Genomic DNA, 23,363 nt, shown 5'->3' with positions numbered 1-23,363 from the left:
TCTCCTGAAAGTAAATACTGTACCTGTGAAATGTACTTCTGAGAAAACATTCACCTAATTATTCTATCAAACTATACAATAGTTTGAAAATGTTTATCTGTACCAGAAAAAACACCATAGAAAAATAAACTAAAATATTTTTAAAGGAGGATAAAAATCTATTCAATTATCTTTGCAGAATAAATTTTATTGCCATCAGAATAAAATGCTGTTTAATATGAAACAGCAAAAGTAAACATGGAATATTTCATTTCAGAGGAAGAATTTTAAAAAACCCTTCTCTTTATCTCTGCCTGCAGGGTATTTCTTTCTTTTTTCTTTAGGATGCACAATGACCTTATCCCAATGCAAATTTTTTTAATGTAGGGCCCACAAGGAATTATTTACTAGAAAAAGAAGCAGAACAAAAATAAAATATGCTGTATATATGAAGATAAAAGGCCCGGGAAAGTGAGATAATGCTGCTTTTGAAAAACACTCCATCTTTCTTCTTTTTCATAAATGTGAATAATATTCTCTTTTAAAAACATACTATCTTTACTTGTTAAAGAAATCACTACTCAAAATTCATAAATTCTTCTGAATACTTTTTGCTCAAATTTAAATGTACTACTTATAATACATTATACCCGTATTATTTTTTAAATCCTGTTGACTACCTTAAACAATAAGTTACAGGTAGTCCTCAACTTACAACAGTTCATTTAGTGACCGTTTGAAGTTACAAAGAAATTTTAAAAAGTGATTAATGACAATTTTTCACACTTATGACCTTCGTAGCATCTCCATGGTTGTGTAATTAACATTTGGATGATTGACAACTGACTCACATTTACGATGGTTGCAGTGTCCCAGAGTCATGTAGTCCCCTTTTGCGACCTTCTGACAAGCAAAGTCAATGAGGAAACCAGATTCAATTAACAACCATATTACTATTTTAACAATTGTAGTGATTCACTTAACAAATGTGGTCAAAAAAGTCATAAAAAGGGGCAAAACTCACTTAACAAATTCTTCACTTAAACATACATATTGGACTCCATTGTGGTTGTAAGCTGAGGACTACCTGTATTTGGGGTACCAATAATAAACAAAATAAAAGAGAGCACTAGCATTAAATATCCTAGTTCAAATCTCACCTCCTCTTCTATGGAAGAGGATAGCTCATGGATATGGATAGCTAATCCTACTCTGTTTATCCCAGTTGCTGCTTTGACTCAATTAGTCTGTGACTTTCACAGTAGAGGAGTTAAAACAAATTAACAAATTAAAATCCCTGTACAGTAAAACTAGTCTCATCAGTGACAGGATTTAAAAGCAGTTTCCTATAAATAATGAAGCTGCTGCTCAAAACTGGTATTTAGCCAAAAAAATTCTCCAAAATGGATGCACCAATATATTGGAATATTACAAAGCCCCTTGAGTTGACTGCTACTCTACATCCTAAAGTTAATTTCATACTTGAATCCAATCAGTTTTGGTACTGAAACTGCCATGCTAGGATGACATTTGCCAGAAGGAAGAACAAAGTACACCATGGCTAATTATATAGGACATCCCAACTTTCTTTATAAAAACATCCACTCCTCAGCCTCCCTTCTCACTGAGAAATAGTTCTTGCTCCCAATGTGGTCTGATTCTGGATAAATATGAAGATTGGTCTTTAACCCTAAACATTAAGGACCATTTTAACATATAGCAATAGCAATAGCACTTAGACTTACATACCACTTTATAGTGCTTTATAGCCCTCTCTAAGCAGATTACAGAGTCAGCATATTGCCCCCAACAATTTGGGTCCTCATTTTACCCATCTCGGAAGGATGGAAGGCTGAGTCAACCTTGAGCCTGGTGAGATTCAATCTGCCAAATTGCAGGCAGCCAGCAGTCAGCAGAAGTAGCCTGCAGTACTGCACTCTAAACACTGCACCACAGAGGCTCCTGTTAATATCCTTTTAAGTGGGTAAAGTCATTATTAGAAGGATCAAAAAGGCACAAAAGGAGATATTTTCAAGTTCTGCTTTTAGCTGTGTGTTAGGTTAGTTTGTTCCAAAGGCCGTCCTTCTGGAGCCCTTTAGATCAGGGGTCTCCAACCTTGGCAACTTTAAGACTTGTGGGCTTCAACTCCCAGAGTTCCTCAACCAGAGTTCCTGAGCTTTGCTGGCTGAAGAATTCTGGGAGTTGAAGTCCACAAGTCTTAAAGTTGCCAAGGTTGGAGACACCTGCTTTAGATGACTCACCGAGCTCCAACCTATTCTTTTCAACCCCATTCTTTCAATTCCAGGCTTTTCCTAGGAGCTGGTCACCTACCCCATGCCGCCTACATCTCTACATCTGCACCTTCAAATCAGCATTGACTCCTACGATCCCTCCAGTTTTCTTGATAAGGTTTTCAGAAGTGGTTTGCCCTTGTCTGCTTCCTAGAGCTGAAAGACAGTGACTGACACGTGGGTTACCCAGCTGATTTTGTACCTGAGATGGAAATAGAATCCATTCTGGTTTCTAGCTTGATGCTTAAGCATCACATCACTCTGGTTCTCAGTGGTTCTCAGCTTTTCTCCCTTGGGTTAAGAGAGAGTGACTGGCCCACAGTCACCAGCTGGCTTCGGTGCTTAAGAGAGGACTAGAACTAATTAGAATATGGAAATCTGCAAATGCTTTTTTGGGTGGGTTGGGGGTGGAGATATCTTTGACTCATAGTTGATTCCCAATGGCTGGCTGGACCAGTCCCTACAGTTTTCTTGACAAGAGTTCAGAAGTGGCTTCCCATTGCCTGCTTCTTGTGGCTGAAAAAAAGGGAGCAGCCCAAGGTCACCCAGCTACTTTGTGCCTATGATGGGACAAAACTTCAGTCTCCCAGTTTGTAGCCTGATGCCATAACCATTATACTAAACTAGCCCTCATATGTATCATTATATATTTAACAATGTGAAATTACAGCTGTTGTTTGGCTAGTATTGGCCTTCAATCCCCTCAAGTTCTTCTCAAAAGACCTAGAATGTCATAATGTATTAATGTAGATCCCGACAATGGGGCCTTTTGTAATTTATTTTTATTTATTTATTTATTTTTGTCAATTGCTTACAAGATAATAGGTATAAGTAAAAACATAGTTATGAATACATGGATACATATAAGAAAAATAAAAAGAAAAGAAAAGAAACAATAGGACAGGGACGGCAGGCATGTTGGTGCACTTATGCACACCCCCTACAGACCTCTTAGGAAAGGGGTGAGGTCAATAGTTAAGACAGTCTAAGGTTAAAGATTTTGTGGTTTGGGGAAGAAACCACAGAGTCAGGTAGAGTATTCCAGACATTGACCACTCTGTTGCTGAAGTCGTATTTCCTGCAATCAAGTTTGGTGTGATTAACCTTGAGTTTGTATCTATTGTTTGCTCTTGTATTGTTATGGTTGAAGCTGAAGTATTCATTGACAGGTAGGACATTGCAATGTATGATTTTATATACTATACTTAGATCGGACTGAAGGTGGCATAGTTCTAGGTTTTCTAGGTCTAGAATTTCAAGTCTAGGGGCATAAGGTATTCTGCAACAAGTAGAGGAGTGGAGAACTCTTCTTGTGAAATATTTCTGGACTTTCTTAACTGTGTTACTATCAGATACGTAATGTGGGTTCCAGACTGATAAGCTATATTCGAGTATTGGTCTAGCAAATGTTTTGTATCCTCTAGTTAGTAGTGTAATATTACCAAAGAAAAAGCTATGTAAGATTAGGTTAACAACTCTTAATGCCTTTTTGGGTATGTAGTTATAGTGGGCTCTAGCACTTAGATCATTAGAGATGAGTACTCCAAGATCCTTGACAGAGTTTGGATCATCAATAAGGTCTTGACTATTCGGCCAGTATTTTATTTTCTGATTTTTTTTTTGCCAATATGTGAGACAGAGCATTTATTTGCTGAGATTTGAAGTTGCCATTTGTTTGACAATTCTGATACATAGTCAAGGTCTTTTTGAAGGGTAGCAATATTGTCTGTGGTGTTGAATAGCTTTACATCGTCAGCGAAGAGAGCGCGGTTGCTCTTGATATGATCACCTAATTGACAGATGGAAATTTTGTCAATGCACATATTTTATTATTCTTAAAATGTATTTTATATACAGATTTGATGATGATGATTCAGCCCGATTTCCCAGCAACAGACAAGGGACCCTTATCTGTCATTATAGCAGAAACTGCAGCATGAACTATCTCATTTCCTGGGGAATTCACCTCCGGCTTAATAGACACCTCCTGCTCACTTGATTCCCTACAATCTGTTACAACAACTTCCCTATGTAGTAGCGGGATCCACTTACACCCGTTTACTTCTAGTTCTCCTCCACGTTTCGAAAACTCTCGTTCACAAAACAAAGCGCTGTACGGCCGGGGGGCGGGGGGGCATGGGAGAGAAAACTCCAATCGCTAAGCGTCGTTGACTACAGAGCCAACATAGTGATGGTTAAAAGGGTAATCAATCCGCATCAAGGAGCCCCAACAAACGAGGAGGACGGTGATCAGTTGATCCAGGCTCCTGCATACTAAGAGGTTCCCTTCGTGATACCCGGATGCTGCTACCGCCGCCGCCGCCAGTGGCGGGAAATGCCAGACATTTATAAACACCCTGACCGCCAATCTTCCAGGTCTAAAGCCCGGTTTCTCACGTTACCTTTCCCCGCGACATCCTGTAAAGTTCTCACGGTCTTCCGCCACAAACCCAGCGCCTCTTCCTTGTGGAGCCGCCTTGCTTTACGGCAGCGAAACTTGTCCCGCCTTCCTCGGGACTGAGAAATAAAGCCGACAGCGACGCTCGATGGCTGCGCCACGATTAAGAGAAGCTGGAGTGACTGGCGCGGCTGAGAAAGGAAGCAGCCGGAGGCCGCAGGACGAATAGCTGGCTGCAATGATGTCTGTGGAGATTGTCCATCGATGCCGGTCACGGTTGTCCCAAAGGCTGCTTTTTCCAAAAGGCAGCTGTACTTTTTTGGTTTGTTTTTTTCCTTTGAAAACCTTTAGCTTCCGTTAGAACTGAAGAAGCGGAACGTTTTCAAAGAAAACACCAAGAAAGTCCACTTGCCTTTTGGGAAAAAGCACCTTTGGAACAGCAGTGATGGATCTCTCAAAGTAAAGGCAACCCTGGACTGTTACTGTCTGGACTATAATGTTTCTGGCATTTAATAAATGCCAGAAACCGATAGCTTCCTTATGAGAAGCCCTACTGATAGTAAGGATCTATGTATTGACTGCAAACAATATTTGTTTCATGAAATCTTTCAGGACATTTTAGCTCCAACGATCCTTATTTGCATAATATTTTCAGATATGTAGTTATTGGTGTAGTTCTTTGTAGGACTTCTTGCTGTTTATAACAAGATTGGAAACCCTTACTAATGCAGCAATTAAATATGTAATAGCCATCACACAAATCATTGAAACTAGTGAATTTACATGCAGTATAAATATTAATCTCAGATTAAGTTCATTTGGATGAAAGACATGCTTTCATGAGCATGCTGGTAAGAACAAGGGAGTAAATGACAACGTCTGTCATCTGATGCAGTTAATCTTGGCAGTGTTTGTGATAACGTCACTGTTCACATGCCCTTATTTTGGCATTGCTAGTTTCTTGCAAATATGACTGAAAATATTTTTTCAGATTGAGCTCAAATCTGGGGAAATTTCATGAACACATCCAGGAAGGTTTTGTTTTTTTTTGACAGCAGTCCAGAAATGGTTAGCCATTTCCTTTGTGTGTGATTTCTTAATTTAGCATAAAACCCTAGTGTCTAGGTGTCTCCTCTAAGAGCAAACTAGGTCTTCCCTGAAAGTAGCTTTCAGAATATGCGACCTGCAGTGACCATTTGGCAATAGACAGTCCAACTAAAGAACCTTGAATTTCTTAATGGACTTGCTTAATTTTTTGGGGGATGTGGTTAATCTAAGCTGCAGCCTTCCATTCCTATAATCTTGCTTACTTTTTTTTCTGGCACAGTGAATGTTGGCTAGGTACAATTCCTTGCAAATCTGAGATGCAACTGGGCCACTGTACAGGAAATTCTTGATTTACAATTATTCACTTAGCAACCATTCAGAATTACAACTGCATTGAAATTAGTGACTTACAACCTGTTGTTGCATTTACAACCATTGCAGCATCTCCATGGTCATGTGATCAAAAATCAGGCACTTGGCAACTGGCATGTATTTATGATAGTTGAAGTGTCCCGTGATTGCCATGCACAATCTTTTCAGCTGGCTTCCTACAAGCAAAGTCAATAAGGGAAGCTGGATCAACTTAATGACTGTCTGATTCACTTAACAACTGCAGCAATTTCCTTAACAACCATGGCAAGAAAGATAATAAACTCAGGCGTAAGTCACTTAGTAAACACCTTGCTTAGCCATGGAAATTCTGGTCCCAATTGTGGTTAAGGTGAGGATTACTTATAAAGTTAAATATAAGACATGGAGCAAAAGGTGAACAAACGTCATTCTGACTTAGTACTGTACTGGGGTCCTTGGTGCTGTCTGAGCTTGCTTATTTTCTTGCAGATGTTTCATTACCCAAACTAGGTAACATCATCACTGCTAGTTTACCTAGTTTGGGTAATGAAATGTCTGCAAGAAAACAGGCAAGCACAGACAGCACCATGTCAACCCCAAGATAAAAATATTCTTTTATTAGTACTGTACAGTTACAGTATATACTTGCCAGGAAGCATCATGATATTAAACAGCATTTTTAGATTGTACCATTTCTAAACTTACATGTTTAGAAATTCTACCAAGATGAAGGAATCATGGATTTTGAAGGAATCTTGCTCATTTCCACTGACAAATGTGATGTCCATTTAAACAAGGCCTGATTTTGCCACACCCAGGTCTGAAGCAAGAGCATACTGCACTAAACTTTAAAATGAAAAACAATAACTTCTTGCTGTATCCAAAGAAAGAGCGTCTCATTTCAAGAACTGCAGCTGTGGCCTGAATCTGTATGAATGGATTCTGTGTGATGTTAAATAAGCCACTTCCTCCATGTTGAAGCAATGTATTCATTGAGACTCTGAAGCTTGCTCCGGGTGGAAATAACTGAAGCAGATGAAGATGTGGACATGTTTTGATGTGGTAGAAACATTTTATTAAAATAAATCATAGCAACGAACTCTCCAGGAAGTAATTATGTTCTGAGATTTGAAAAGATGTTTTGAGAAAAGGCTGGCCTCACATAAGAATCAGGAAACATAAGATATAGCTGAGTAAAATTCCATGATATTTGTAGAAGATTGTTGTGAGGAAGAGCTGTAGCTATTTGTTTTATATGTAGAAAGTTCCAATTCAATCCCAAAACAAATCTCACAGGCTAGGTAATTATTATTTTTGTGACCTAAAAAGAACTTGAATACAGATGGTTTACTCAACCTACAGAGTAAAGCATATTTTAATTCAGAAGAAACTCTATTTACCAAACATCCAGATAGCCTGCCTTTGTTTCCCAGGTTAAATTATTTTTAAAAAACCAACAGTTTCCAATCATATATTAATTTTACCTTATGTGCCATAACATAATTTCAAATGTGGTCAAAAATTATTCCCAAAGCAGCATGTGTTACCTCAAATTCATAATTTATTGCAAATCAGCACAAATTTTTTTTCCAATGCAAGCTAATTAAACATATGGTTTAATTAATTAAACATGGTTTAATTAAACATGGTAACACAGTCCTCTGGAAATCAATTGGGAATTATCCTTCCTGAAACTTTATTTTATTTATATTTCATATTTCTTAACTGCTCAACTCCCTTAGATTCATTTTATAATTTATTTTCCCAAGAGTTAATTCTTTTTTTGAAGGTGAAGAGAGGGTCTCCCCCTCTCCTGAATACACTTCCAAACTAAGAAGAATGAGGAAGATAAAGTTGGCTAGTTAAAGTACCCTTTTATTTTAATAAATGACATTGTTCATATAAAAAAAATTCACAGATTCTTCTGGTTCTGAAGGAGCCACAAAGCAGCTTCATTTCTGCCTGTACATCCTGATGTTACTTAACCTATTTTAATATCACTGAAGCCTTTGAAAATGAATGAAACTGGAAATAAATCCAAAGTTTTCAAAGACTTTTTTTTTTTAGTAGCAGACTACCCTGTTTCTCCAACAATACGGCCTCCCCCAATAGGAAGTCCCAGCATGTTTTATAGGCATGAAATGAAATTAAGCCCCTCCCCCCAAATTAAGGCCTATATTAAAACATGCGAAATGGGGGGGAATGGTGGCGGGGGGCTTGCCGTTAGGAAGTACTTTTGTTGCACACCCGGATATGGTGCTGCCTGCATTGACCCCGATACGAAGTGCCCCACCAATGCTGAGGTCAACATTCAAGCCGTCGCTGCCCGCCCGCCCAAAGATGCAAGGGGGGGAAATTAAGTCACCCCCGAAAAGACAGCCTAGCCATTTTTTCGGGGCTCAAAAAAAAAATAAGACCCGGCCTTATTATATGAGAAACACGGTACTTAAAGAAATGTGTGTGTGTGGGGGGGTAGTAAAGTAAATCTTCAGAAGTATATCTGAAGAAAAATGTAGCAGAAAGAAGTTACAGAAAGACGGCTTAAATCCATCTAAAGCAGTTTAATATAAGTGAAATTAGGGATGGTACACTTTGGGGCCATTGTTCAAGAACAAGGAGACCTGCTTCCCCAAAGCAAAATTATGAAATGCATCATTAAATCACCCACTACAAATATTCAGCTATTAAGCCTCTTGGGACATTCCAGCAAAATAACAAATGGGTGATATAGTACAGATGTAACATTTAAAATAGCTGTCAGCAAAATAGTTCAGCCAACTTAATTGAAAGATATAAGATGTAAATGATGGTAATGAATATCAATGGATAATACAACAATATGGCCCCATCCACGTTTGCAGCAAGATTTTTATTTTTTTGCTGTAAAAAATTATTAGCGTATCATGTTTATTTTCAAAAGTTTATTCATTACCATTGTCTTTTAAGCATTTATTTTATTTTTTTAAATACCAAGCTATTTCAATCATGGAAAGAATGGAGGCTTTATCTAGTCAGTGCTATGAACAGATAAAAGTTTGTTATTGTTTAACAACTTGCCAAAAATTGTTCCTGAGAAAATAATTTGCCTGGACAGAATGTAGCAAAATGATTTTTAAAAAAAAAAAAAAAAAAAGTTTCTTCATAATGTTACATCAGTATACACCCAAAGTGTGAGCAGAGGAAGGAAAGAACATTGTGCTTTTTCAATTATAGCATGGCTTTTAATAGACAGTAAGATTTGTAATAGTAGGCAACCAAAGATTTGTTTTGAGAAAAAGACTGTACGGTTTAGACAGACATAAAAGACACTAATACAATAGCACCACCAATTGGGCACAGCTTTCTTTACTTCACAGAAGACAACAGATCTGTTCTGAAGTAAGATGGCTATTAATGCATATACTAGAAGAAAATGTATAATACAGGTAAATTCTGCATCATAGGTAGGTAGCTCCACATTCTATGGTATTTGCCCCACAGAAATGGCTAGATTGGATAGGTTGTGTAATTTTTGACATCAGTTCCACAGCTTATGTAATTGAGGCGGTCAACAAGTCATGTACTCATGATGTATCCCATGGCTGCTAATTGTCTGGTAGATACATTTAGGTTTTGAAGAGGTAGGCTCTCTCACAAAATGTTGGCTGAGAAAATGGCTTGTCCATACACAAACACCATTGGGGATAAAATCAGTTACAAAACACCAATTTACCAAAATTCCACCTACTTTTTGTAACTCTCCCTGTTTAGGCCGTTCTCTATTATATTTTATTTGCTTATTTTATAAGTTTTATTTGCTTGTTTTGGGTAGGTAGGTGGGACTTCCACAGTAAGCAGTGGAAGTTAGTTGCCCATTGTTTTTAGAAAGTAAGCATATGGCCCTCATCTTTAGAAACAAACCCCTTTATATATAGCTTACTGATACTTTATTGTGTAGCCAGCTTCTTCTTAAGCAATTTATTTTTATAAAACCATGTGGGCAAAATGTTTGGCAAGCATGATTTCCAATGAGCAGAAAACTTGATGAGTATCTGAAGTCTACATTGAAGGTGTCTTTTGTTGGAGATTCTAGTTCTAGACATCATGTCATCCTAAGTACACTGCATTGCTTTCCTCTAGATGTTTTACTTGATTTAATTATTGCTTTCATTAATTAATTTAAATTTACCTTGGTTTTCTGCTCACATATTAAATCAAGTGTGACTTCTGATACCCCATAACCAACAGTATATTGCCTTAAAATTCAGTTGGCAATTGAAATTGGAAGGGGCTGGATAAAATGGGAAGCAGATTCCACATATCCTTGAATATGTTAGGCTCATGGCTTCTTTCATGAAAATCATATTTGTGGTTCTAATTTCTAAGTCAAGCTGTGGATTCTTGCACCTAACAGGAATCGCTCTCAGTTAGATACATTTCAGCTATCAGCATTTGTCAGCTATTGTTTGAAAGACGGACCAGAATGTCCACAGTGAAAGATTTGTGAAAAATCAGCAAACTTTGGAATCTGTTTTATCTTTGTACTATTCTCCCACAGAAGCAATCACAATAACTTCTGGGCTGCAAAAAAATTCAGAAAAACACTAGATGGCAGCAAAGAAATATATTTTTTTGTAACCTTTTACAATACTACTATCCAATGGTTATCCAAATGTGTGCAGCCCAGCTCTATTATTCTGCTTAATACTGTCCAACTGAAACTGATCAGACTAGCTAAACTCATAAGCTAATTAACCATATTCATCCTAACACAGAACAGGATATTTTTCTCCAGCATACTGATATTTCATGATCCCTTGGTTCATAGAGTGCTGAATCTAGTAGAAAATGGGCGGAACCATTTTCCTCTAGACAGGAGCCTAGAATTAAATATGTGATTTCATAAAAATCCATGCACCCAGGAAACAAGCTGATCAGAGAAAAGGCTTCAACCCTGCCTTCTCAATCACTCTTAATTTTTAAATGTGCAGAGAGATTTTCTAGGCATCGAACATGCATCTCTTCCTTGCAGCCTGAGGCTGTATCAAAGCACATCATGTTAAATATTAGCAAGGCAAAGAAAATGCAGCTGGGCTAGAATCTTTCTACAGGACAAAGATCATTTCCCACAGAAATTGAAACAAATATTTCATGTTGACATACTATGCAGAAATGACCAATGTGTGGTCTTATTTCCGAACGCTCCAGTTGGGATCAGAGTTTTTGTGCATGCTTCAAACAATCAGTTTATGTATATTCATAATATCCTAAGCAAAGACTCAGACAGACGAAACCTCTTCACCCTGTGTTGAACCTTTGGCTGACAGACTCCCTGAGACATTATCTGAATCTAGCAACTCCACAATGCTATATGGAGAACAATCTTCCAGGCCCACTTTGCTGCAAAGCCAGCCACAAAATCCTTTCTCCATATCCCTCACCGCATGCCACCAATCTCCAAAGGCCCAGGAGACTTGAGTTATTGCTGTGTAAACGCCCAGAGAGAAAGAAACCACCATGATGAAGATAGGATAGAAGATAATTAGAAATGGGCAGAAGGTGATCTTGTGCCAAAAGGTCCTCTCTTCATTGTACACCAAGAAGACATTGTACCAAGTAATGGTCCCATAGTAAAAGGAAACAATAAAGGACATAATGAAGATAATAGGCAGGCAGGCAAGGCTCCAGAGAAGAATGTGGGGGCCTTTATCCATCCCGACTTCACAAGCCTTCTTCCTTTCAGGCATTTCTGTTTTTGGAAGCTCCTTTGACCGAGCCAGTTCTTGCATCTCTTTGTCGGTGAGTGTGACATGGATGTCTACCATCTGTCCTTTCTTCTTTCCTCTTGTGATGGTTCCAGTTAAAGTAACATACCTGCTATCCAAAGGCATAGCCCATGAACCTGGGAATACAGAAGAGCTAAATCAGTACAAGACAAAAAGCAAAGCTGAGATTCACTGTTTTGATAGAAATTCTGCTGCATTTGAGGCAGATTTCTCTAACCTGGCATTCTCTGGGTTATGGGTTTTTGTTTTTGCTTTGGCCTAACATGATATGTGAACCTATTTGTCAACGCCTCCGTAATCCTTGTGAAGCAAGCCACTCTGGGAATGGATTTAAACAATCCTTCCTTGGAGTAAATTTGGACTTACTTCAATGATTACAATCACATCCATACCTAGAAACCTTATCCAGGGACAGGTATCAAGCTACTAACCAATATCATGTTGCTATACTAGATTGTTATGATATGATAGAGCTGTTGTCCATTACAATTGGAGATCACCAGGCTAGGGAAAGTTGGCTTAAGAAACGGTAAAAGAAATGAACAAATTGGGAGGAAGAAGAGGAGAAATCAATCCAAATAGCGAAGAAAGACAACTGATTAGCAGAAAAATATTTGGTTTAAAATAATATATTTATCTTAATTTAGTCCCTCAATAGTTATTTTTTTCATATGTCCTTTAAAAATAGAACTTTCTACATTTTAATTAGGAGACTGTGTAAGAAAATTAACATAAGCTTCAGATATAGAATAAATTTTCAATCTAAGGCACTGATAAACATACAAAACTACATTGAAAAAATCAGATCAAATACAGTACAGAACATAACTGAATGGCACAAAAAAAGCCAGAACACATTTTAACATGGTTTGGGAGTTCAACCTATTTATTGAAGTATTGTGCTTCTCATTCTAAGGCTGAACATAAAGAGAGTCTAAAATATCAAGTTGCAAAGTTCTTGGCTTAGGTTTCCCTCTTGTTGCTCCCAGTTGGATCCTAATATTTACCCCTGTGTATCCTTTTCAGACAGTAAGTATGGAGAGTTAGAAAGTTGACTTTGATATAGATGTGCATGATCCATTACTAGAACAATTACAAATGAAAAATATTTTACATTCACAACAGATATATATTTGGAAGCATCTTAGCAGACATTTCCCCAAATCACTGAACTATAAACACAATGTGATCAGACTTGCAAGATTCTGTAATTCTAGCCAATCTCAATAATAATAGCTTTAACCTTCCTGTGGAGTTGTTTACTTGGTCTCATTTACCTATTGAAGTAGGCAGAGAACAAAAAAAAAATCCCTTTGGGCAGATAATGCAAACACTATAACAAAGCAATATCATCAAGTGATATTGAGGCCACTTTACAGAAATGGAAAGGAGTATTTTTCAATAGCTTCTGAATGGAAAATATAGAAGCAAAACAATGTGTCATGCTCTTCTCTATTTTTTTACGAAACAGAAAGCTCTGGGAATCAAAGATCTATGGATGGGTTTGTACAAAAGTCTGTAACTTGTTTGGGCTAAGCATGATGTGTGAATATAGCTGTAGTGGCTTGCAAATCATGGATGATGGCTTAGCAATGTACAAATTTAGGGACCGCATATTGTTCAAGCATTGACTACAAAATAACCATGGTTTAACACAATACATGTAGACTGTGCTACTACTAAGTCAGCACCTGAAAACTGAGCAAAAAGGTGTCATTTCCTTCCCTGACACATCCATTGGAACAAATAAAGTATGCACAACATATGTTAAACCCCTTATTTCAAGGAATTTACCATCTCCTAGAGTGTGTCCCAAAAATGTGGAGCCTTCCTTGGAACTTTTCTCACCCCCATCCTCCTCTGCTTGTTCTTCTTCCATCTTGTTTTCCGTCCCTGACCTATAAACGATGATTGATTCTGGCCTGGACTCTTTCTTCCTCTTTTTCCCTTTTTCAGTGCTCGCTTCTCCCTCGAAGGTCACAGCCATAGCCACAGCTCTATGTAAGGAGTTGCAAGGAGAGCTCTGCCCCTTGTTTTTGCTCTCCCCAGAAATTTGGGCTTCTGGCCCACAGTTACTCTGAACTCTTTCACTGGGCATCTTGTTGACTTTTTCTGCTATCTTCTAAACTGTTTTCTCTTCCCTTATGAGCCAAAAATAATCATTGGAAAAGGGACGTGTTCAGTTCAGCAGTACAAACAAATATCTTTCGAGCCTTGAATGAATTCTGTCTGCTCTGAATCCTAAGTGAGAGGAAAAGAAAGAAAATGCTCAGGAAACGTGACCAAATTAAGAATATAAAATGAGCAGTGTTGAGATGAATTTAAATCAGCATCCAAAGTTAACACTCTTGCTGGAGTCACACTTATCACACGAACCCATCTGGCTTTGCATGTTGCATTAAGCCAGTTACTGTGACTTTAGAACCACTTCTGAAGTGTCCATCCAATATGTATGTTGATTTGTACAATATTTGTAAATAGCCTCTGGCTGGGGCCATTTCAGAAGATTGTGAGATGGAAAGGAGATTTTATTTCTAAGGAGTCCAGATAATTTCTTTCCTTCCCTCCCAAACCTCAGGTGAATTTAGGTAAGAAAGGAACAGATGAACATGGTATTCATAGTATCTGGATAAGAGATTCTCAGGCTATTAAGAGGCCAGAATAGAAATATTAAAAATAAAATAAAATCAGAAGTCAATAAATAGCAAGCCACTTCACTAATGCTCCTAAGAAAACTGATTTCTCCAGTGCAATTCTCAGAAATCAAATTCATCTTGAGGGCATTTTAATCTTATTGGAAAAGTATGTTGCAACCCTTCTAAAACTTTTTGTTTGGTAGCTGAAAAGAAAAACACATTGTTGCCCTGCATACACGAACTTACATTTACACTCGACTATTCAAAGCAACTGTTCTGGTTATCTGAATAGAGTTTACCAAAATTAGATCTGGAGTTCATTTTCCTGAAAATCTATTTTACTTCACTACCAGGAAATGTATAGATTTCATTTGTTCTGGAAAAGGCTGAGTTGGGCTGAGCCAGGTTAGCCCTTGGATGATAAAGCAGCAGGAAGTTGCAGGGAACTGGGAAGCTGAAAATCATCTCACAAAGCACTGACAAGTATCTTCTATACCTTGTAAATATATCTGCTGAATATAGATGTGTTCATTAATTCAACAAGAGGAAATGCTGAATCCAAGGATATTTTATTTTTAGCTTATTAAGCAATGTAACAAGTCAGATTAAATACTTGTTTCAAAAGAACACTGCCAACAGTAAAGAGAATAAAGATTAAATAAAAGAATAAGAGATGATCACAAGAGCAACTGAATGGTATGCTATTTTATTTATGGCTTAAAGGGTTATATGACCCAAGCCAATGTGGCTGACTTAACAAATAATGACTTAGCTCAGGGGTCCCCAACCACCGGGCCCCGGACCGGTACCGGTCCGTGGATCATTTTCTACCGGGCCGCCGGTTTGCTGGGCGCTGCCAACTTGTTTCGACGAGAAAGTGCTTCTGGGTGAGCTTTTCCAGTTGGAAAGCGGCGTTTGGGTCCTGAAGGAATCCTCGCGCCTTAGTTTCATCGAAGGGGGGGGGCAGCTTCGAACGAAGAGCCGTCCCGATGGCGGAGGAGATTAAGAAAGCACAAAAAAGCACAAAAAAGGTACAAAGGAGGAGTTGAAGGTGGCGGGGAGAAGCGGGGGACGGCTGGCTGGCCGGTCGCTCGGCTCGCCTTGCCTTGTCATGCGTGCTGATGCTGGTACCGGGCCGTGGATCATTTTGTGATGCTGGTACCGGGCCGTGGCAAAAAAAAGGTTGGGGGCTACTGACTTAGCTAATCAAAGCTCAGCATGATGCATTATCTCAACCAATTTCAAATTGACTACAGACACCAATTCTAAAGCAAGGCAAGTTTATAAACATGACCAAGTTTGCTGGAGCAGTTTATTGAATCACCCATCTTGTGATTTCTAAGCAGCCTGAGCTTTATCTTGCAAGTTGCAATGTCAATGGCCATGCAATGTTCTAGGCCCCAAACCAAATAAACCATATTATGCTTTGTGTAATATGTAAAATTACTAGATGGGAAAACAACATTTTGAGAGGTGTTGCTTATATCACTGCAAAAGTGATATTGAAGAAGGAATGTAAAACAAAAGGAAAATGTTCACTCAAGTGATATAAAGGGCAAAAGAAAAGGTAAGCACCCTATTAAAAAGACTTGTCCCAATCCCTTCCTGAATTGTGGCTGTTTGATAAAAAGACCCATTTTGCACTTTCAGAATCTAATAATGTGTTTCCAGTTATGTAAATCAATAATTTCTCTGACACTAATATTAGTCAAATTTATCCTTCAGAAATTAATTTTGCCCTCTCTATATTTTCATGGTTTTTTTTTCTGATACTTATTCTGGGTTTTATTTCTTTAGCCTTTGAGAATTTCCTTGTAGAAACATATATATACAGTACTGAATACTGTAAACTGTTTTTTGCGTGTTCCCTATATATTTGAATATCTATAAACTTTTTATGGCAGTACATTTGATCTGAACTGATTAATTTTGTTCATTCATCTTCTTGAAACATCTCTATCATTGATTTTTATTTATTTATTTTAAACCACATTCACTTGAGTTCAATATTTGCAGTAAAAGGGGAAAGTAACCACTCTGATAATCTCTTATGAATAGGAAAAAAATGGACTAATCTGGTTTGTTTGAGTTTATAAGAGACTGATTAAAATGAAGGAGATTTCAGTTACTCAGTAGTTTAGAATACTTGATTTTTATTCTAACCATTCTTAAAATTGAGTTCAATAACACGGAGGTAATTTATATGCAGAATAAAAATAATACATAAAACTGTTTTCATACCAGGAAGCACATAAAAATTGCCACTAAAATATGTGGACATGTCTATTCATTTTATGCCTTTGTTTTAAATTGTCTGTTTGTATTTAAGAAATAAATTAAAGTGATAATGCTTCTAATGAATTAGACAGGCTTGTCTGTTTGAGGATATTAATCAAGATCTGGCTTTCCAATTTCTGCTCCAATGAATCTTACACACAAAAGCTAGGTTCTCACATTGCTAATTAAGCCAACCTGAGACTCTAAGGCAAATGTGTTTCACAAATCCATCCTTGGATTGTAAATAATGGACAAAAAATAACAGCATGGCTTCCCACCATTTGAAAACTCTGACAAGCCCTAAAATCAGTTTTATGAAGTTCTTGGGGGAGGGGGGGAAGGGGGTGCTGGTGGAGAGAACCATTTCTTAAAAAGAAGGGGGGAAATGTGGCTGTCCTTGCATGGGCATCACAATTCTGCATTATCACCCTCCTTTCCCTCAAATGCTATTGTTACATCCTCCAGCCACCTCTGCCTCTTAGTGAGTTGCAGAAACCTAGATTGTGTAAATGCTCATGTGGCCATTTTGAAATCACTACATAGGAACACCTCCTTTTCTGTACATTTCTGTATAAATCTGTCTCTGAGAATATAAAAGGATTAGGGTTTCAAAGAAAGGGATGTGAACGAAGAGATGTTCTGTAACTGCTATAGAGACAGCAGCAGCAGCAGCAGCAGCATCCCAGTTCACAGGGAAGAGACAGTAATCTCTCTTTTGCAAAAACCCCAGGGAGTGTTTGCTGTGAAAGCAGGGAATTTTTAGAAATAGGGAATTGACTGTTACTATGCAGAATTCTTCCAGCGGGCTTTGTTGAAGTTCTTGCTATTTCTTTAGATAACTTTCTACTTGCACAGCACAATCTGCATACATTCTTTATAAGAACCTTGGTAAATTAGAAGTGTGTCAATATACTAAATGCAATGGACATGTTGTAATTGCCCAAAGAAACATCGAGACAATTTGCAATGTAAAAAGAAGCAGTTAAGCGATTTCACATGAGAACTTATGTTTAAACCAGTATTACCATTAATTTCAACAGAGGTTCAGCATTGGCAGAAAACCTTAGAAATAGTAATATTTATTTTTACATGAATTTGCAGATGTCAAACATCTGTTTCCCCAATTCAGCTATTACCAATGAAAACTTAAGTTGTCTTCCCAATCTGATGTCACCCAGATGTGATGGGGTTCAGCTTCCACAAGTTGGTAATGCTGAAAGGAGAAATCCTAATGCATCCAGAAAACCTCACATTGGAAAAGACTGAGTTAAACCACAAATGCCTCAAAGCACTTTTGGGCGATCTGAGTTTTAGTGTGTTAAGGATTTCAACATTGGGATGGCAGGAAAACCTTAGAACAGTACAAAGAAACAATTTAAAACAGATGCAACAATGCATTTCTAAACACAGCTAGCTTTTTGGAGTTAGTTGAATCAATGCTTACAATATATTTATTTATATCACATATTTATTATTTTTATAAATAACTTAAGATGGTGACCATACCTAATGTCCTTTCCTCCTCTTATTTTCCCCACCAACAATAACCTTGTGAGGCAGATTGGTCTGAGAGACTGTGACAGGACCAAGGTGGAAGGACAAGGACAAGCTCCTTGTTTGTAGTTTGGTGCCTTAACCATTAGATCAAATTGGCTATTATTGACTATGAATAACCACAGATAAAAACTACATTAAAGTTTGGTTAGATGTATGATCCCTATTATTATGTGATATTGAGCAAAATAATACCTTTTAAGCATAATTTGTACCCACAAACCTTGTGAAGTAAAAAAAAAAAACTTATTGGAACCCTATTATCAGGATACTAGTACAAAAAAATAAAAGTTGGTTCCTGATAACTTCATGGACATGTAGTGAACTTGGTAAGAGTATAAAACTGATCTGCTGTTGACTTCTTCTGGATTTTTTTTTTCAATTTCCCAGTCTAACTTCTTGCTCTGGGATTTTTATTGAACTACTAATTAGGTCTGATATTGCTTAATCTTTTGAGCCAAGCTCACCTATTTATTTCCTTCTATTTAGAGTTTTGTGCAAAAGACTAAAATGATAGTATCTCTAAGGTTTGCAAATTTTGATATAGCAAGTAAAATCACATACTTCCTGCAAAATGAACTATTATATATGAAACCTGTACAGTAGTACTTCAGTATTTTTTAATGTGAACATATATCTAAGCACAGTTCCAAGCCCATTATTACAATATATGTCTATTGTAGATTAAAAGTGATAGACTGTTCATGCATCTTCTATCAATTCAAATTAATACTTTTCAATGGAGTTAGCTTAAAAATTAATGTTAAACTCTCCAAAACAAAATTATTTATATTATGCATGAATGTCCTGGACCAATGAAGTGCAAGAAACATGTTAATTGAAAAATAAACATAAACCAATGAATTAACAAATAGAAAAGCAATGCAAACTAGTGTAATTTACTGATACTATACTGCTGTGGAAAACAGTAGAAGAGCATTTAATGCACGGCAACACCAGCAACTCTTTTTAATACTCTTAAGCTATAAAAAGTACCATTTATATAAACCAGGGGTGGGCAAACTACGGCCTGCGGGCCACATCCGGCCCGTTGGTCTGTCCAATCCGGCCCGCCCCTGAAAAAATTGCTGGGCCGCGTGGCCCTGTATTGCCCTGCGCGCGTGGCCCCCAAAGCTGCAAAACAGTGCAGAGCGCTCTCGGGTAGGAAAGAAAAGAAGAACTTTGCAAAGGCCTCGGCTGGGAGTTGAAATCACCTTTGAGTGCGACCTCTCAAAGGTGAGTCCCGCCGATCCCCCTTTTTTTCCGGGGCTTCCAGGCTTAAACTTTGCAAAGGCAAAGTTTGCAGGCGGGAGCGTCTTCCGGCCGAGGAGCGGAAGGGTTCCGCCCGGCAGGCGGGCGGGCTGCTTGGAGCGGGCTGCTTGGAGCCACCTAAAGCTAGGCCGCTGCTGGTGGAGCCTTGCCCTGCCTTGGTGCCCCGTTCCCCGGCTCAGCGGTCCTGCTCGGGCAGCACTTTAAAAGCCTGCTCCCAGCACCCGAGCAACTTCCCAGCAACTTGCGGCTTCCCTTTAACTCGCGGGCGGTCGTGCCTGGCCCCGAGCCGCGGGCGGAGGGGAAACCCAGAGCACCGCCGGTCGCCTCCTCCAAGCAGCCCGCCCGCCCGCCGGGCAGAACCCTTCCCGCTCCTCAGCGGGAAGACGCTCCCGCCTGCAAACTTTGCCTGTGCAAAGTTTAAGCCTGAAGCCCCGGAAACCCGAGCAACTTCCCAGCAACTTTCAGCTTCCTTTTAACTCGTGGGCGCTCGCGCTTGGCCCCGAGCCGCGTGCGGAGGAAGCCCGCGGGCGGGCTGCTTGGAGGAGGCGACCGGCGGTGCTCCGGCAGCAGCAACAGGCAGTTCCGCCCGGGCTCCGCTCAGGTGTCCGGCTGGGGCTGTCAGGAGTTGCTACCGCCGGCGCAGCTCCGTGCGGCTCCAGTCGCGTTGCCTTGGGAAGGAAAAGGCAAAACCAGGAGCCTCTGAGCCTGAGCCTCCGGTGTCGCTGCTGCCGTTGCAAAGCACTGCCGCGGCTCTTCCTTTTTGCCTTTCCTTCCCGAGGCAACGCGGGACTGGAGCGCGCAAAGCAGCGCGCCGGCGGTAGCAACTCCTGACTCAGGGGCCTCCGAGGGGAGGGAAGGAGAACAGGGGGGGAAAGGGTGGGGGCGATTCCCAAAAAATCTTGTGCTGACCCAGCCCTTCTGTCAAATTTAAAAGTCAATGCGGCCCCCGAGCCAAAAAGTTTGCCCACCCTGGGTTAGTATATGGTATAATGTGTTATGAAAATCCAGACAAGTTGGCTAATTGAGTAAAGCACAATTCAGTTAATCATGGGTAAACATGACACAAATATAGTTCATATGTGCTGCCATGTGTGGTGGAGAGTTGGCATAACAGCTGATAATAGCTTGGGTGTATATATCATTGGCATGCTAAGCAGTCTATATGTGGGCTTTGGTTGCAAAAAATGTGATTTGCAAGGAGCAGGGAATCTAAGAATAGACAGCTGATTAGACTCATAACTAACCAGAAGCAAAGATTGCTGATCTCTTCCTTCTCCTAAACCTCACTGCTTTCCTTTCTGTCTATAACAGGGGTGTTAAACTCATGTTATTATGGCAACGTCACGTGATGTATTGCGACTTTCCCCCCTTCGCTAAACAGGGTATGGGCGTGGCCAGTGCGTGACACATCTGGTCCGCAGGCTGCAAGTTTGACAACGCTGGTTATGACTTTGCCTGATATAACCAAAAGGAAAGACAATTAGAGCTTCCTTTCTCCCCTTGGAATCCTGATCACAATCGTTGGTTTTTCTTCAGTGGGAAATCAGAAATTTGTAAGCAAGATCATGAGCTGGGGAAAACCTTTTGCTTTTGTCTTCCTCACTCTGTTCAAGACCATAACACTATAAAGGAGGAATGAAAGAGGAATGGCACTGGTATTGCAGGAATGAACACATAACTGTGGTTTTCATATTAGTAACGGATGGGGTCCTTCAGGCTGAAATAGTTAAGCATGAATTGGCTAGCTTCCATTCAAAGGGCATTTATATTATGATTAATTGGATTCTGAGTGAGTATTCCCATTCTTTCTGGCTTTTTGATTGTATATTGCTTTGTATATCTCTTTATATACATGAAATTTCAGTATGTTTATTTCCAGATAAGGCAACATTGTGTGATTTAGCCTCTTGACAATGAGAAATGGCCAACAATTTCCTCTTCTACTATGCAAACAGGTCCTTCCCACTCTGGCCCAGGTAGTAGCTACCTATATATCTTGCTTTACACAAGAATGGTTCATGGTAAGCAAGCACTGGTAAACATCATGAATCTTCAAAGCTAAAGGCTAATACTTAGAAGAACATTAGAATTCATTTACTTTTCTTCATCCTAAAGTATAGCAAATAACTCCCAATTACAGTATTTATCAACAACTGAAGAAATCAAAAGACTTCCAGAAGAGCAGTTACAACTTAGTTGATGTCATTTACATTTCTCTTTCCCCTGTTCAAAATATTTAAATACATTTTCAAGATTCCCCATATAAAAGAGAAATAGTAACTATTAATTTTTGCTGTAGAGGAGGTTGGTGAATAAAGGCGAGGTGGGGAAGGAATTCTTTCCAATGCCATATGGTGTAGTCTTTAAAGAATTGGACTTGGATTGAAAAGAAATCTAGATTTTCAGCCCACTTAATGATTTTAGGCCTGGCACTCAAGGCAATTTCACAGGCTGTTGTGAGGAAACCAGACCACTATACTGTTTTGAGCTCATTAAGGTAGACATACAATTGTGGGAGAGAAAACATTATAGACCCCCAAACTTGTAAAAGGATATTCATCTGATTTCGGATATATCCATGGAATCCCAACGTTTCCTTTTAAAAACTGCTGACAGACACATACACACTCAATGTTGCTTCAAAATAATTTCACCAGAATCGTATCTGAAAGGTCAGCCTGTCTAATCTGACTCCCTTTAAAAAAAAAGAAAGAAAGAATTGATTATGGTATCATTTCCAGACAGTAAAACCTTGCAATTCGAAAGGGCACCGCAGCAGTTTGGGTTAAAACGTCTGTGGAGGATACCAAATTAAAAAAGAGCGGGGAGGCATCTCTTAAAGCAAATAATCCAGCCACACAGTTGCTCCGACTAGCTTTTTGTAAGCTTTGCGGACTGCAGGCAGGTGAGAGTCCAGGTTTTAGCCTGCTTTTAATAGCCTTACAAGGAAGGACTGCGAAGTCGCAGCAGGGTCTGTTCATATTGGAAAAGACCCCATTCTCTTACATCAAACCCACGCTTACCTGTTCCTTCAAGGATTAGCAAGGCCTGCAAAACGCCGGTTAAAGTGCCCCACCGCCTACCTTGAGGTGGCATGTGGAGTGCCGAGGACAGAGGATGCTCTTGTCCCTCCGCCTCTTCGCGGGAAGGTAGCGACGTCCCTGTCCCCGAACCGCTCCTCCTTTCTCCTCCGAGGGGGGTCGAGGCAGTTCGGAAAGGCGAAGGACCTCTCTCTCTCTCTCCCCTCTTCGCATCTGAAACCGATCGGAGGGAAGAGATGCCGGATCGGTTCTTTTCAACAAGGACCGGGCGCTCCCCGCTTCGAGCGGCTCTTGTGCCCCGAAAGGAACGGAGTTTGCATCACTTCGCCGGGAGACAATGCCGGGAGCGAAATAATAATAATAATAATAATTTTAAAAAAACAGGGGCGAAATCGATGGTCTAGCGCTCCATCGCCGCCCTCTCTTCCACTTCTTTTGATATTATTGGGGGGGTGGGGGTGGGGGGTAGGGGGAGGAAATCTGGCTCACGGATCTTGAATTGTATAGAATAGAATGGACGGATTGGGATCTACACCCGCCTGCCTTCCCCTCGCCTGTCTCAAGTAGGGAGAGGAAGAACCCGGCGGAGACAGACCTTTTGTGCTTGCGAGGGAAAAAGGGGGGAAGAATGAGGATTGTGTTCTTGTGACCCCCTTTTTTTACCCCTCCCTCTCATGCAACGAAAGGCACAATCCCGTTCGCGTGCCATAAGCTTGCATTGAGCAAGAGACGCCCCCCCCCACCCCCGCCCC

At 39.6% G+C, this 23,363-nt stretch overlaps 2 protein-coding genes across 3 annotated transcripts in view; both read right to left on the bottom strand.

Moving 5' to 3' along the window:
- Positions 1–4,837, bottom strand: part of XRCC5 (X-ray repair cross complementing 5) — a 67,117-nt gene extending 62,280 nt beyond the window's left edge. Inside the window, exon 1 of the mRNA XM_026665503.2 lies at positions 4,673–4,837. Coding sequence (XP_026521288.1) covers positions 4,673–4,687 — 15 coding nt within the window. The 5' untranslated portion in view covers positions 4,688–4,837. The remainder of the gene's footprint in view (positions 1–4,672) is intronic.
- A 4,351-nt stretch (positions 4,838–9,188) lies between these two features.
- On the bottom strand, positions 9,189–23,340 carry TMEM169 (transmembrane protein 169). 2 transcript variants are annotated; one of them, XM_087950336.1, is made up of 3 exons: positions 22,654–23,340; positions 13,680–14,072; positions 9,189–11,947 (listed from the first exon to the last, which is right to left on the bottom strand). In XM_087950336.1, exons 2-3 carry the CDS (start codon positions 13,927–13,929, stop codon positions 11,325–11,327), a joined length of 873 nt encoding a protein of 290 aa, XP_087806462.1. In that variant the 5' UTR covers positions 13,930–14,072; positions 22,654–23,340; the 3' UTR covers positions 9,189–11,324. The 2 variants fall into 2 exon arrangements, with proteins under 2 accessions (XP_087806462.1, XP_087806461.1); XM_087950335.1 differs by having other exon boundaries at positions 13,626–14,072; positions 22,654–23,335.
- Between the last annotated feature and the right edge of the window lie 23 nt (positions 23,341–23,363).

The sequence above is a fragment of the Notechis scutatus genome, chromosome 1 (genome assembly GCF_049901735.1).
Source record: "Notechis scutatus isolate UNSWTSFEM ecotype Mainland chromosome 1, rNotScu1.2, whole genome shotgun sequence".
In the NCBI taxonomy this organism is placed as follows: domain Eukaryota; kingdom Metazoa; phylum Chordata; class Lepidosauria; order Squamata; family Elapidae; genus Notechis; species Notechis scutatus.
This window is presented reverse-complemented; position numbering and strand designations above follow the sequence as displayed.